The sequence below is a fragment of the Nothobranchius furzeri genome, chromosome 6, assembly GCF_043380555.1.
Source record: "Nothobranchius furzeri strain GRZ-AD chromosome 6, NfurGRZ-RIMD1, whole genome shotgun sequence".
NCBI classification, from domain to species: Eukaryota; Metazoa; Chordata; class Actinopteri; order Cyprinodontiformes; family Nothobranchiidae; genus Nothobranchius; species Nothobranchius furzeri.
In genome coordinates this window covers 34,780,967-34,796,882 of record NC_091746.1, presented here as the reverse complement: position 1 = coordinate 34,796,882, position 15,916 = coordinate 34,780,967, and the positions used below count along the sequence as shown (strand labels likewise).

Genomic DNA, 15,916 nt, shown 5'->3' with positions numbered 1-15,916 from the left:
ATTTCTTCATGCCATCTGAGGGTAAATCTCATATGTCCCAGGCTGGATTCAAACCAGGTCCCAGACATGAAAGGCAGATGCCTTACCAGTTGAGCCATATCTTTGTGTAGATGTGGTTGCATCTGATTCACAGCATGTTCTGCGTTGAACTACGTAACAAATTGTCAAGCTGATGTAACCCCAGATAACTGTAGACATGTATAAATGTATCTCACTGGATTCTTAGGAAATGTTCTGTTACATATTTTTAACCAATTTAAACCGTCCTACGGCGACAGTTTTTGGCCGTGGAAAGGACAATGCTGCCGGACCAATATTTGCTGGGATGCTACATGTTGAACTACACGTAACTAATTGTCACCACAACAATTATACATGTAACTGTTGACATGTACAAATTTATTTGAATGGATTTTTAGGGAATTTTCTGATAAATATCTTTTAACAAATTTAAGACGTCCGACTGCGACCGTTTTTGGCCTTGGACATTGTCGTGACAATGTTTGCCTGGGTTCTTCACAGACAGAGAGGCACATAAAGGGCGGGACTAGCCAGATCAAAAATAACCAATCAGGAAAAAGGTGGAAATGTCGACTGCATCACGCGACGGCGACACTGTAGTCTTTTTAGTCGTAGTTAAAAATGGTGTCTGGCGACGGCACAAATATCATTTTTAGAAGAAAGGCTTTTAGCTCTTCTTCTTCTTGTGGTTTTAAAGACATGTTCCAGTCATTTATAACAGAGGAAAGAGCTGCAGCAAGGTCCGCTTTAGACTTCATCTTCGTTGTTTTATGAGAAACGGAATGGTGCGGTGTGTGATGTATGGTGCTCAGTGCTGATTGGCTTGGTTAGGATCCTCAGGGGGTGGGGTTATTTGAATAGAAGAGTTCCCCGACCCAATGCTTCCCTTGCCCATGGGAAAAATACAAGAGAATAAACAAATCATGAACATGCTGATTTTCCTTTATATGTTTGTGCCTTGAAAAACATTTGTTTTGTAAGTATTGATTTGTTTAGGGAATGTTTGTGTGTGTGTTGAAGTTACTTAGTTGATAGAATGTAAGCAACATGAGCATACGCATGCTTAGGTAGGCTAAATGCTAAGCGCGATGTGTGTAAACATTCATGATGTATTTGTCTGCTTCTGTATATTGCAGTTACTGATAAACCTTTATAAAGGTTTTAATTTAAGACAGGAGTGGGGAACCCTGGTCCTCAAAGGCCGGTATCTTGCATGTCTTTGCTCCAACACTTCTGATTCAGTGGTTGATTCACATGTTCTGCAGCTCATCAAGCTCTGCAGAAGCCTGTTAATCACCCGCTGATTAAAATCAGGTGTGATGATGCAGGGTTGAAACTAAAATATGCTGGATAGCGGCCCTTGATGGACCATGGTTCCCCACCCAATTTAAGAAAAGCAAGCCTTAGGTGAAGATACTTGTGCTTGTTTTACGTTATTGTTTGCTGGCTAGCTATACACTCAGCTATGTGCTCTAAGGGCAGCAGATTCTCACTACACAGATTCCTAATTATTCACAAGTTGTGCTAAATAACACTTAAATATCTCAAAAGCTAAATATCAGGTCTGTTATATTTTGGAAGTTTGAGAGAGAGGAGATGAAGCTGAAGGTTTTGATGTGTAATATGTGCATGGTATGTAAAAGCTGGATCACTAAGAAGTAAAAACCCACCCAGACGAGGCATTATGGCTGAAGCTATACTGCTCCACCTGTGACATTAAAACTGTAAGGCTTGTCCTCGGCACTCAGACATCAATTCTGATTTCTTTACAGCCAAGCAGGGCACGAGAAAAAAAGAAGTAAAAACCCACACCAATATTTTCCGATATATCGGCCGATAATATCGATACGTCAATAATATCTGACATCTTCAGTATTTTCATCTAAACTGGCTTGAGGAGGGTTTTTTTTGTCTCAACTCTTCTGTTAGATGGTCCCATAATTTAACTCCAACTACAGAAATACACATACTGTACTAGTCATGCTTAAAGTGTGAATTATTTGATAAAATGCCTGCTAGAGACCTAGAACCCCCCAAGGTGCTTTGCAACAAAATCAGTCATGCGCACACACACATTGACACTCAGGTGGAGATTTACTTAAATATTGTTTTTCTCTTAAATTTTTAGATTACATTATTAGACAGTACGTTGCGTCTTTAAATAAATATAATTTCTGTTGTTTTAAATTAAACTAAGCCTAGAAATGTCAGAACACCTGATTTTGTAAAAAGTCATTTTGTAGGATATTTGTGTACTTGTTTTGTGAAACAATTCATATTCAGTTTGATTGACAACACCATAAAAAGCCTGTACACTGGGCAGTATAGCATTCATTACTATGGGATGTTCTGTGCAATAATCATGCTGTGAACCTCACTAGAAACCTCTTTGTTCCATCCTAGCATTTTTCATAGTTGAAATGTACACCAGCACCCCACCACCCCCTTGTGCAATGTGTGTTATCATAGATAATTGTTTTATTAACATTGTGTTGCACTGCTAAATGTGCTGCTTTTACACTTGCTGTATGTAAAGTCATAATAAAGGCAGCTTTTCTTTATCCTAATCTGACGGACCTTTTATGTGTTGTTTTATTGTTGTAATAAGATGTGCATTTTGACTTCCTCACACTTCTGCATAATCACAGCAACAGTTATGTACAATACAGAACATAAAAGCGTTCTGATTAAGGATTTTCTTTGTCCCCCCCGACCACATTTATAGATGAACTAAATACATTTTTCATATTTTTAAATAATTTTCTTAAGCCAGTATGCGCTAAAATGACCCTTTATAGGGTACTGAAAAGTCCCTCAGCCACCTCCGCTCACTTGCAACTTCGGAGTCTCCGGACTGCTCCTCTGAATTGTCTGACAACTATAGCAGTCAAACAAGAGTCAACATCAGGAGTTTCTGAATCACGAGAGCTCAGAGTCAAATAAGAATTTAATTTGGTTGCAGACGATCATCCTACTGTGCTTGAAACTGATAGGTTTTACTTGTGCATGTTTTAGCTTTCCCTGGTTTTTCATTATTTCTAAATATGTTTGTCAGGCGATAGTGATCATGCCCCCTTCTGGCACCGATCATACACTCATCCTAGGACCCACATAAGTTTTCTTCTTACCAGGGCAAATGCTCAGTCATTGATTTTTTTCTTGTCTCTGTCAGAGGTCCTTCCTCACTCACCATTGAATCCTCAGCACACCACGTGCATCCCAGCTACCACTGAGCAGCACTGCCAGCCAGCTGGTGCCGCCGGCCGGCACTCCCACTCCAGCTGCACCTTTCCATAGTCTGGTTAGTCTAGCCATGGCTGTTATGTCTCCTCCTGACCGACCAGGAGTATGAGGGGACAAACACAGTGAAAATATGTGCAACGGTGCAAATAGTGAGGTGATGAGTAAAAGGTAAAATGATTTATTAACAAAGGGAGTCCTTCTCTTGAAGGCACAAATTAGGCAAAAACAGAGAACGGTGCAATAAAGGTGTATAACTGAAAACGTAAGCTAAAAATAGCTTATGAAGCGGCTTACGGCCGAATAGTTAAAACACCTAAAACAGGAATCCCCAGCTTACAAGCCCTTTGGGGAGAAACATCAAAAACCAGAGCTTTCAACTCTGTTTAACACCTTTACCCGGGTCAGACAGGAACAATTACTACTTTCTAAATAGCTCCAAGACAAGCACAAAACCACAGTTTATCCGTAGCTTCAACTAATACACCGGCGCAGGAGAATCGCAGACTAACTCTGGATCTCTCTGAGTGAAAGCAATCCTCTGCTTTTGAAGTCCTCAGGTCTGCATGATGGCCTATTTGGATCAGTAGCTCTTGCTGCTGGTGTGCGTCTCTCCAGGGTCCTGAATTTCCACAAAGCGAGGGTGAGCCGCTCCGGAACTGTCCCTGGTGCTGAGTGCTCAGTGGTGATGAGGCCAGGGCGCAGATAAAAACATGACGGTGAGGACCGAAGGGACGAGGGTCGTCACAATGGCAGATTCCACTCATTATAATAAGTGGAGGGTTGTAGGTTCGAAACCCACCCCTCAGCTGTTGTGACCTGTAAGACAATTGCACCCTTCTTGCCTGCTGTTGTAGGTCGGAGGGACCGGTGGTGCCTGTGTACAGCAGTCTCAGTCAGTGTTTCCTAGGAGAGCTGTAGCTATGATGAAGCTCATCACTGTCAGTGTGTAAATGTTTTTGTAAAAAGATGGATGATTCTCTGTAGCGTAAAATGCTTTGGAGTTCTCTGACTCAGAAAAGCACTATAATAGTACAGGCCAATTTGGGACAGCATGCTCAGGAGCTAGAGCTGGTTGTCCAGTAATCGGAAGGTTGCAGGTTCGATCCTGGCTCCGACCAGAGAATGCTGCTGTTGTGTCCTTGGGCAAGACACCTAACCCGCCTTGCCGGTTGGTGGTGGTCGCAGGGACCGGTGGCACCAGTGCTCAGCAGCCTCGCCTCTGTCAGTGTGCCCCAGGACAGCTGTGGCTACATTGTAGCTCATCCCCACCAGGGTGTGAATGTGTGAGAATGGGTGAATGACTGATTGTGTTGTAAAGCACCTTGGGATGTTCCAGAACTCTGGAAGGCGCTATATCAAATGCAGGCCATGTTTCACTTTCTGACTGGCTGTACATTACATCCAACAGACTGCACGTTCATTTATTCTAATGTAAAATCAAGACAATCCAACATGTTTGAAAGCCCGGATTTGTGATCGGAGAGGTCCCGATGTTTTCCGAGTGGACCAGAGAACTCATAACATGCCACAGAAGGTAGGAGAGCCATTACAGTAAACATGCACGTCCTTAAGATGGTCAGAAGGGGAGGAGCAGGTAAAAAATCTGTGAGATTATTGCAGCGTGAAACAGGATTAAGAAACATGAAATCCATGTCAACAGGAAATTGAAAATCAGATCAAAGTCAAACCAGATAACGTTCTTTCTTTCTCCAGTCGTCCAGTGCTGACATTCACATGTGCATTGGGTGGATTTCTGGCATTGAGCTTAGATTAACCACAGCATCTCATGGTTTTGTAGCTATGCAGCACCATACACAACAAACTGTGATGCACTGTAGGTTTTACTCTTTTGTTTTGTAATTCATATTTTTGTTTTGGTCACACTGAGTTGGTGGCTTCCTACTAGTTTGTGCAACACCACAAGGTCCTGCTTCACATTATCAATCAATGAGCTTTGGCTGCTATTTGGGGGAACTACAGATGTAAAGATGTTTTGACGCATAAAACTAACAGTTTGGCTCTTGTGTCTCATCAGGGTTTAAACATCTTAGAAGAAATAAGAATGTTAAATTAAAGCAGCTGAGTGTTAAAAACAACTTAAAACTCAGAACCATTGGATCATGCAATCAGCAAATGGGCTAACAACTGTGGTATTAAAAGTGGTGTGCAGCTCACACTGGGCCCCTGTTCACAAATACAAACAAGCTTGTGTCTGTAACTGCTGTACCTGTGTGGGTCCCTGAGGCTTCGAAGCAGTGACTCAACCTCAGCCTCTGTATTTTCACACATGACACTGTAGTGCAGTGAAGATGTATCAGGCTCAGACTGAGAGGCTAAAATGTCCCAAGTCGTTTGGTTCCCCTTTCCTGTGTTTCCAATGATTCAACTTTAAGGGCTGAATGTCCCCTTGCTGCCTTATAGAGCCCATCCTCTAACAGGTGCTGTTGCAACAAGTTAATAAATGTGTTACTATTTCACCAAACACAGATCCACTCATGATCTCTAAAGCAACACACCTGCTGGAAGATGGCTTCCCATGACATTTAAGTCTTGTTAAAACTTCAGGTAAATGTTTTGTGGAACAGAAATGTCTGCTTTATTTACTCAAACGTTTAAAGAGACTATGTGTAGTTTTTACTGTTAATCTCTGGAAATATCGATCAAAATCTAGCTGAAAATGAATGAAATGATGCCCAGCTGTTGAAAAATACTGGCAGCTTTGCAACATACAACCATAAAAATCAGGTCTAAAATGCATGGGAGCAGGTCTAAGTCTCTGGGTGATGCCATGTTTCTTTCTATGGGAGCCTGTGAGGACTAAATTAATTTGCTGATTTGTAACAAACAGTTACAAACTTTCACCATCCATAAACCTTGATGTTTTACACATTTGCCTCTTGATGTCATTTGCCAGTGATGAAAGGGAGTGTGATGTGCTTGTCCTTTTGCTACAAGTTGAATGACCTGACAAAGTACTAGTTCGAAAATTGTGCTCCCAGAATCCTTTTACCTGAATGACCATCTGTTGGTAAGGTCTTACTCCAACACAAAAGTACTGCTTGCTTGCAATGATTTAGGAATGTACTGCCTCTGATCTCCAAGGAAAATACACACCAATAACTATGTTGTCATTCCCGAGTGTTCAAAACTCAGGACACAAAAGAGTAAAGATCATGTAAAGGGACAGTCTGTTTAATTCAGGAGTCACCAACCTGCTGCAGGTGGGCACTAAGTTTCCTTTAGGCACTTTGTAAAAATAGCACAATTCACCGCTCGGCAAATTCTAAAATATTATTTTCTGCTGCAATATTTTTTAATTGTACTTTATGTGATCAAAACATGGCAGCAGAGAGGGCTTGCATAATTGTGGGAATGGCTTGATGCCAAAAAAGTGTACTCCAGATGCTACTTTTGCTTTAAAGATGCTGACGGAGAAGTAAGGAAGGTCAGAAGGATGGGTATCTTTGTAGATTCAGAGACATTGTATGACAAAAAATAGAGAAGCTGTGGTGTATGAGGAGGTGTGGAATGGCAGATGTAATGTCCAGTAATGGTCAGTTTTAAGTACAGTTTGACCCTTCAATATCTGGTCAAAATGGAGACACAAGACTGCATGTGTTTCCTTTAATCTGCCTGCCTTCATCCCATCAGCTGGGGTTCAGAGCCTCTCTGCAGCTCTGAACACATGATAACGTATTGCCAACAATGATGTTCCCTCCTCAAGGCCTCAAGCTTCCCTTATCGTCCTACAGGATTCTTCATGCCTCTGAATAAAGTGAACACTCGCAGCTCGGATTAGTCACTCAAAGAATGAATTCTTAAATATAATGTGAACATTTAAAACTTATAATTTAAATAATCATTAAATAAACATTTGTTTATTGTCACTTATAATAATTATAATATTAAGTAAATGCTTTCATTAATCTCTGTTTGAATGGCTGAAGTTTGAAATGAATGTTATGTTATGATTACATTGATTTATAGATGGATCAGTAATGTTGATTGACAAGGCCATCACCATCTACACTCACACAAGGGCAAGGTAAAGTTAAGTCAAACGCGTGACACATAGATATTTCTTTACCCGAGATCAGAGCATCTGGTATCTGAAAGAAGGCGTGTTTTCTGAGGTTGTCTTGGTAAAGAACATGGTATTCATGGTAAAGAACATTGGTAACTTGGTATTCCTCACCATGTCAATCTCTGGTTGGCCACAAAAATCATAACATGAGAACATTAAAACAGAATCACTCTGGTGATTCAGCAGTTGCAGTTTGTTCGAGTTCCAGGTCTCATCACTCAGCATTCCGCTCAAGAGGAAGCTACGGAAACGGCCGTCCGTGGTGAAGTCTCTTTAACTAAGAAGCAGCCTAGACACGCGGTCGAGGTTGTTGCAAAGCTGACACAGCAAATGGTTCCTGCAGAACAAAGCTGATTTTGTTCTGACTCCTTAAGAGTCTAGACGCAAACGGTTCCATCCAACCTGTGTGCCTGGCAACATCTTTTGACTGGAGAAGTCGGCGCTGTGGTCAATCTAATGGACCTGGGTGCTAAGGGGTTATCCGACCTCGATGACCTCCGGATCCGTGAAGAGGGTCTCTGAAGGGTGAGGTAGAACACAGTGTGATTGCGTCTTATGCTTTTTGATGAGAATCAACTTCATAGCTTAACGCCAACCAAATTATTTTACACTCAGAACTCAGCTTTCCTAGATACGGAAGTTCTCATAACATCGCATTCACACATAGGCACCATATACCACAACTACTCCATCTAGATTCATCCATCACAGTAAATATTAGTTAACTTGTTATGTTTTAATTGTTTGGGGAAACAAATTCTTACTTTTACAAACCTGACTCTTTCCTTGAATCAAAATGAAGTGTTTACAATCCCTGAATAAAACAAAGAATCCTAGAATCTTCTGATGAAACACACAAAGACCAAGCAGGTTGATATTCTATATTTATATAGAGTATCACAGCTTATTGGTCATACATATATTATTGGTCATAATATATACTGAGCTCTTAAAGCACTCAATTTACACACAGAGGAGTATGCTAAAGTGGTGCAGAACATGTTTGAGAGCTGTGAGACAGCAGTGAGGTGTGCTGTAAGAGTGACAACGTGAATGGTTGATGGTGGGAATGCATCAAGGATCAGCTCTAAGCCCCTTCTTGTTTGCTTTGGTGATGGACAGGCAGGCAGATGATGTCAGACAGGAGTCTCCATGGACTATGGTGTATGAAGATCACATTGTGATCTGCTGTGAGAGCAGAGGTAGAAGAAAAGCTAGAGAGGTGGAGATGTGTACTGGAAATGAGGGGGATGAAGATTAGTTACAGCAGGTCTGAACAGGTGTGTAAATGAGAGGGACACAAGTGGAATGGTAATGTTACAACGAGTAGAAGTGAAGAAGTGCACTGGGTTTACGGTCCAAAGCAACAGACAAAGTAGAGAAGAGGTAAAGAAGTGTAGGTTGGAATGGGTGAGGAAGTGTCTTCGACATTATTATTTGGTTTCATCAAAGGTTATGTAAGATTTTTGTTTGAGTAAGATGACGTCACTTCTCCCAGCATGCAACTGTTCAAATCGAAATGGCGCCATCTTGGCCAGCTAGGCTGTTTGTTATTGTCAGAAAACTCAATCAAACAGGAAACATTGTAGATTCCTGTTGGGCCCCAGGATGCCAGAACTGAGCGGACAAGATAAGGGAAGAGCCTTCTACAGGATTCCCCAAGATCCGGAGCGCCGCAAACGTTGGATCATTGCAATAAAACGCGCTAGTGACCGGGCTAAAATGAAGCTGTGGGATCCCGAGAGTACAGGTTTTTGCTTATGCAGCGACCACTTCATATCAGGTACTTAAACCAACGTTTCCTCAGCTGTGTATGGTATTTATTTTAAATGCTTTTATTACGGATCTTAGTGGGCTTCCTAAACTTATTTTGGCGTGGCTTTTTCTGTCTTATTACTCATAGCAACAAGTAAACATCACGTAAAACGTTGCCTCGTGATTTCTGCGTGCTGCCATTTACATGTTTTATGATCACAGCAATTAACCGGCTAAGCTGCATTTAATTTTTAAGCAATGGTTGATCAATTGTCAGATCACACATAAAAAGCACTTTGGATTGCTATTATCTGTCTCACCAAGACAGATCTCAGACAAATCCTGAGACGCTCCTGCCTGACATATTTATTTTATTCACGGAAAAAAAAATCAGACTAGTGATTTCTCTTGGCGTTCAGTTTATACATTCAAACAGCACAGCACTCTACTTAAACTTCTTACATGTAAATCTATGTTAATTGTGTTTTTGTTTAATTAGTTTTATAAATTATAAATGTCAGGGCATCTCAAATTCGGTAAGAGGTCCGCTCCGACAGCTTCTGCCGTTTTTAAAAAGTATCACAGGGACACGGTAAGGGTCGGAGATGTTTAGTCTATTTAATTTCTGACTATATTAAATGATTTCTTCGGTTTTAAAGTGTGAAGTAAACTCCAACGGTGTAAAATCCAAGCCAATCCCGTTCATTTTGTTTACCTTTGTTGCCTGCCAACATGGCGTCTATACTCTCCGAGAGTCACCTGACGTCCAGAGCTCTATACCATTCTGATTTTTTTTTCTTCTCCCGGCTCTTGGCAGGTGCAGACGCTTTTCTTCTCCTCTCCTCCATAGCTTATCCTCAAGGCCTTTTTCTGTCTGTGTGTGCTGGGTGCACGGCTGCTTCTGCATTTTTTCTGGAAACTAGAAACTGAAATTCACTAAAATGAATCTCGTCAGTTCAACGCGATTGATAAAAATTTTTCAACGATGCGAACGGGAGAAGGTGCTCCCAGATGCCCCGCCACAACAGACCCAGTTGGACACATCATAGACTCCTGGAAACATTGGAACTTGATGTGTCTATCTCAGCTGTCTGTGGAAGACTCTGAAGATGTGTGGATATTCGTGGTGTTGGTGTTGGGTTTCCTGTTCATTGGCCATGGAGGCTTCCTGGCTTACTGGAAAATAAACGAGCTGTCAAGGAATATTGGCCTGAACCCGGAGCTCAGAGATGGTTTGCACCGCGCTGTGAATTCACAGACTTACATAATTGTCGAGATGAATCGTAAGCTTGGAACTTTGGCTGAGAATCATTCATTGGCACAGAAGATGGATGCCATCAAGGATAGAGTGGATGAATCAGCGCGGATTGGGATAGTTTAATGTCCATTATTGGGATTTTGAGAGGTTGAGGACCAACAAACTGTAAGACAGAGAGGAAATTATCTCTGTCTGGCCCCAAAACAATTTTTATCGGAATCTGGCGCCCTTGAGCCTGCAAGGCTCCAACGAAAACTCCCCCCTCAGAAGATATGTGGAATGTGCCGTCGCTATGGCAACTCAACTCTGTCTCCTATCCCAGCCTGGGCGGGACTGCGGGAAGGCCGCTTAAACGTTCCAGGGTCACTGCAACCCTCCAACCCTCAATGCTCCTCCCCCATCCACACTGAGGTGACATGCGCTGCTTCATCGTGGCTGCAGGAACTGAAGTGGGGATAGTCCCAACCCACCACCCCACCTAGTGGACTCTTAAGTTGTGTAATGTCTGAAGTCTGTTGCATATCTGTCTGAGGTGTTTTTTGCAGAGCAAAGCTACCCTCCCTGTGGAGGGTAACTCTGAAGTGCCTTTTTTCCCTCCACCTGAACCAATCCTCATGTAACCCTCTTATCTCTATTAAGGTAGCGCGACTCAGGGTTGCGAATGACCAGTCACCAATTCTTGTCATGTGTCTTGCCTATGTATGTCTGATCTCAGAATTGTGTGTACTGAAACTCTAATTTCCCTCTGGGATCAATAAAGTATATTTGATTTGATTTGATTTGATTTGAGTTGAGTTGATTGATATTATGGAATCATAATGATATTTAACACCCACCCATATTAGGGCAGAAGTAGCTCAAGAGATTGAGCAGGTTGTCCAGTAATCAGAAGGTTGCAGGTTCAATCCTGGCTCCGGACAGAGAATTCTGCTGTTGTGTTCTTGGGCAAGACACAAACTGCCCTGCCTGCTGGTGGTGGTCGGAGGGACCAGTGGTGCCTGTTCTCAGAAGCCTTGACTCAGTCAATGTGCCCCAGGGCAGCTGTGGCTACATTGTAGCTCATTATCATCAGATTACTCAATTTTCTTTGTTTAAGACAAACGTTTTGTTGGTTTAAAGATGTTTATCTCATACCTGCTAACAGTTTCAAATGAAGCCTTGAGTCATCCTCAGGGTGTCATCTGACTTTTTGCCGTTGTGCCATTTATCAGCTGGTCTGGGAGCATTGTCGAGCCACGCCCCAGACCAGCCAAACCTCCCTCTCATCGGTTCTGGGGAAAATTTAAACAGCAAAACGTTTGTCTTTAAAAAATAAAAATGAGTAATTTGATTTATAACGAAGACAAAATTAACTTTATTTTTATCTTATCACCATCAGTGTGTGAATGTGTGTGTGAATGGATGAACTATACACTGTAGTGTAAAGCTCTTTGGAGTCCTCTGACGCTGAAGGCTGCAATACAAGTGTGAGTTATTTATCATTATCACCCCATGCATGCTCTTAGACCGACCAATCAGCTGCTTCTGTTTGTCCCCAAGACACGCTAAAGCTAGAAGAGAGAAAGCGATCTCAGTCAGTGGCCTGAAGCTTTGAATTGACTTCCCCTCCAGGTTAGGCAGGCATCCTCCCTAGCTGTTTTTAAATCCTATTATTTTTCTCAGGCTTTTAATCCCTAATATCACTTTTAAACAGGCTTATTCTTATCTCTTCCTTGCTTGGCATATTCTAGAAGAATGTATTTTAATTTATTCATTTATTTAATTCTGTCCTTGTGACAATTTAAATGCTCTATTTCATTGGTGGTGTTTTACCTAACTGTTTTCATCCTGTGTCTGCTTTATTTATTTTTATCTAATTCTTCTTTTGTGCCCTATGCTTTTTCCACTTTGGTCAGTTGCAATGCAGTTGAAAGTGCTCTATAAATCAATTGATAAGGTACATAAAAACTGATTGGGCACAAACAAAACATTTCTAGTCAAATAAAGACTGGATCTAGATTTCTGTCACTCACTCATCTGTTTAAAGCTGGTGCTGGTGGTATTTATTTTACAGGTGAAGAGAGTCAGAGCACATCTGGTTTCATCTGGTTAGCAGCAGCTGACAAAACAGCAGCATTGTGGTAGATTACATTTTACAACACGCAGTGAGGAAAGTACAATTCTCCTCAGATATATCAGTGACAACTTTCTTCACCATGCAGTATTATTGAGCTTTGTTTGCTGCTGGTTCAGGAGGGCCATAAGCCCCCTCTGCTGGAACAACAGATCAACTGTCCTGATTTCAAACACCTGCTGCTCAGACACTTCCTGTACAAGACAGGAGAACTTCAAGCCCATACACCAAGGAAAGAGTCCTTCAGTAGGCGAAGCGTCAATAGGTATCTATTTATTTCCTAATTATATGTCCATACCTAGTAATCGTTTGAGGGGGTGTGCATAGTTACTGCATTTCTTTAACTTTACACCAGATTATCAGATTATAAGAAAGGAAACACTGCCACAGAACAAGATAATCCACCAACACTGTGTAAATTACTCCACTTCAACAGTCTGTAATGTGAAAGGCTGCATGCAAGACAAGATCAGATCAGATTAGATAAGTCCTGATCTATCAGTAGAGGGGATTCAAGTGGGGTGATCTGAGTTCCAATTCCCGCAGAAACACAAATATGTCAAAAAAAACAGATGTTGTACAGGAGCTGCTGCAGAACAGAAAACACACACAGCATCATATGATGAATAAATCATTTGGTCTGATTCAGTACAACTGCAGGGTGACGTTTATGAGAGCTGCTAATCCAGTTTCCAGTCTAATAATTTATAACATTTGATGACAATTACTGAAGTTCACTTGTTTGACCTTCAATCTATTTTTACTAATTAATGAGAAATAAATGTTTAGAATCTGGTCTTTATGTTGTCTGGGGAGTTTCAGTTCAAGTCTTCCCACTTTCTGACATTTTTGTGTTTTTATTCTCGAAACGGGATAAACCTGGTTTCAGTAATGCGCGTGCGGCATCTCCTCGGGGACATGTGCGTTAGGGCACATCTTAATGGGTGTCATGGTCCTGGTGGTACCCAGGGGTGTTCATGGGGAAGGGAGGAATACGGAATGGACCTCCAAAGAACAACCTTGAGAGAGAGAGAGCGCGCGCGTTGGTGTAGTGTACTCACCCAACACAAACACCAGAGAGATGATGTTGATCAGGACCATGTGGCGTCCAGCTGTTGTCCCCCAGGTCATGATGGCAGGATGGAGGGGAGGGGGCCTGTGGGAGGCGCTGCTTATCTCTCTCTCACTTGCTTCTTCCTCTCACTTTGTAGGACTCGGTGTCTCTCACTCACTCCCCATTGACACTGTGGAACAAACCGAACCGAACCCCCCTAATTCTGGAACTGTTTGCGGACTTCGTCACAGAACGCATTTCCGGGTGAAGTGCTGCTTGGCGGATCTTTGACGAATATCCATTCACGATCAAATAAAGACTCCCCTTGTTGTTGTCACCAGTGGACGTCCACGTGCTGCCCCGACCGCCAACTTCCCCTGATGATTGCTCCACGAGAGACTGCCCGAGTCCGGACTGCCTTCTGGTCCTCCTCTAAACCTAAACAGCAGCAAAGACACGAACAGAACGATTCTGCCTTCCCACTAGAAACGAGTCTCCCACGCCGGAGTAGCCCGATGCGTAATGGCAGCGCGTGTCCCAGTAAAAGGGTTTCCACTCCAGGTGCCTCGCGCGCCTGCCAGCGTCTTTCATTAAACCGACTGAGAGGAGAAAATCATAAGTCGTCCAGCTTCTGACCCCCTCATGCCCCAAACACACACAGATACTGACACACACTCGGAGGATCCGGTATAACGGAATGTCTTTCTCCCTCTCCCTCCTCCCACCAGGAACACGAGCTCAGCGCGCGGCGCGCAATGGCACGAGGTGAAAATGCGCGCGCGGAGAGCTCTGTGTGTGTGTGTGTGTGTGTGTGTGTGTGTGTGTGTGTGTGTGTGTGTGTGTGTGTGTGTGTGTGTGTGTGTGTGTGTGTGTGTGTGTGTGTGTGTGTAATCGTTTTAAATTTCTAGTCTCCATATTGTCCCAAACATGTAATGCAGATATTTTTATTTTATTATAAATCATAAATGTGCCTTCCCGATCTTTTTGCTTAATTGTGTTAATGATTGGTTAGTTTTCTTTTGTATTACAGTTTAAATCCTTTTCTATTTACATCATTTTTAGCTTTCTCTGATTGTTTTTTGTTTCACGTTTTAAATTGTGTGCCACATTTATAATTGTTTTGACTGTCATTTTTTGAAAATATTGTATAAATAATGTTCAGTATTATCCAACATTTAAGGTGCAGATGATCAGTGTTTTGCTCCAGGTTTAACCAAATAGGAAAATAATCAGTTTAAGTTTTTTATAGTCTAGGTAGATGTTAACTCATCTTATACATGCAGCTTGGTACGTTGGGTTTTATTTCTCTGTGTAGCTCAACCTGGCCGTCCTAAAGGGGTGAATGGGTAAATATTTTTGTTGTTTTAATTTTATTTTTTCCAGAATGAGACATTTAAAATTCTTCTAATTTCCTCCGTGGAAAAATAACGCATGCAGTGTCTCAAAGCACAAATGTATCAACACACACCACACACACGTCTCTCTGCACATATAGGTAATCACTCAGCTGCCTGTGGGGAAAGGAAACACTCTCCCTGAAGGGGCGACGGGCTGCCAGAGACATTTTGCTTTATAAGCACTATTCTAAATTCTCAACGAGATGCAGGTCAGCAGCCTCAAGGCTGTGATGGCGTTAAAGGTGGGAGATCTTTGGATTTTGGAAAGTGATTTATTTACAGTATTTAAAAACAGATGATAAATCAAAACACATGTATGGTATTTAAATCAAATGTTAGACGTTTATTTCTGCTGGTGGTTTTGAAGACATGCAGCTGTAAATAGCTTAAAACACCTAAAAGTTGGGTTACTACTGAAATGCAGATGTTGTTGACCTTTGACTTCATCCTCCTTTAGGACTTTGCACTTCAGGCATCTCCACAGTGAATCATCTGTCCTCATGTAGTCCTGTCTTCAGCATTCTCCACCCTCACTCCAAATAACTCCATGTCCCCTTCATTCAGATCCATAAATGTCCTTTTTGGTCTTCCTCTATGTCTCCTGCTTGGTGGCTCCAACCTCAGCATCCTTCATGTAATCATTGTCTCTCCTCTGGGCGTGTCCAACCCATCTCAGTCTGGTCTCTCTGAATTTATCTCCAAAACATCCAACATGATCTGTCCCACTGATGGACTCATTAATTATCCTGATCCATCCTCATCACTCCCAAAGAAAACCTCATCATCTGGAGCTCCACAACTTCCAGTTTTGTCTCCTGTCTAATCCTCGTGGACACTGTCTCTAAACCAGACAACATGGCTGCTCTCACTACATCTACAGCTGAAACCCTTTTATCACACCTGATGCTTTTCACTGCTTCCAACTTGTTTCACATGCTTCTTTACCTCTTCTCCGCAATCTCGGTTGTTTGGGACGAAGACCCCAAGTCCT

The 15,916-nt window shown here is 42.1% G+C and overlaps 1 protein-coding gene across 2 annotated transcripts in view; it reads right to left on the bottom strand.

Annotated features, from left to right (window-relative positions):
- gfra2b (GDNF family receptor alpha 2b) overlaps nt 1-14,426 on the bottom strand; it is a 303,407-nt gene extending 288,981 nt beyond the window's left edge. For both annotated transcript variants that reach the window (XM_054747149.2, XM_054747150.2), the window contains exon 1: nt 13,536-14,426. In XM_054747149.2, the coding sequence (XP_054603124.2) occupies nt 13,536-13,605 (70 nt within the window). In that variant the 5' untranslated portion in view covers nt 13,606-14,426. The remainder of the gene's footprint in view (nt 1-13,535) is intronic.
- Nucleotides 14,427-15,916: the final 1,490 nt, after the last annotated feature.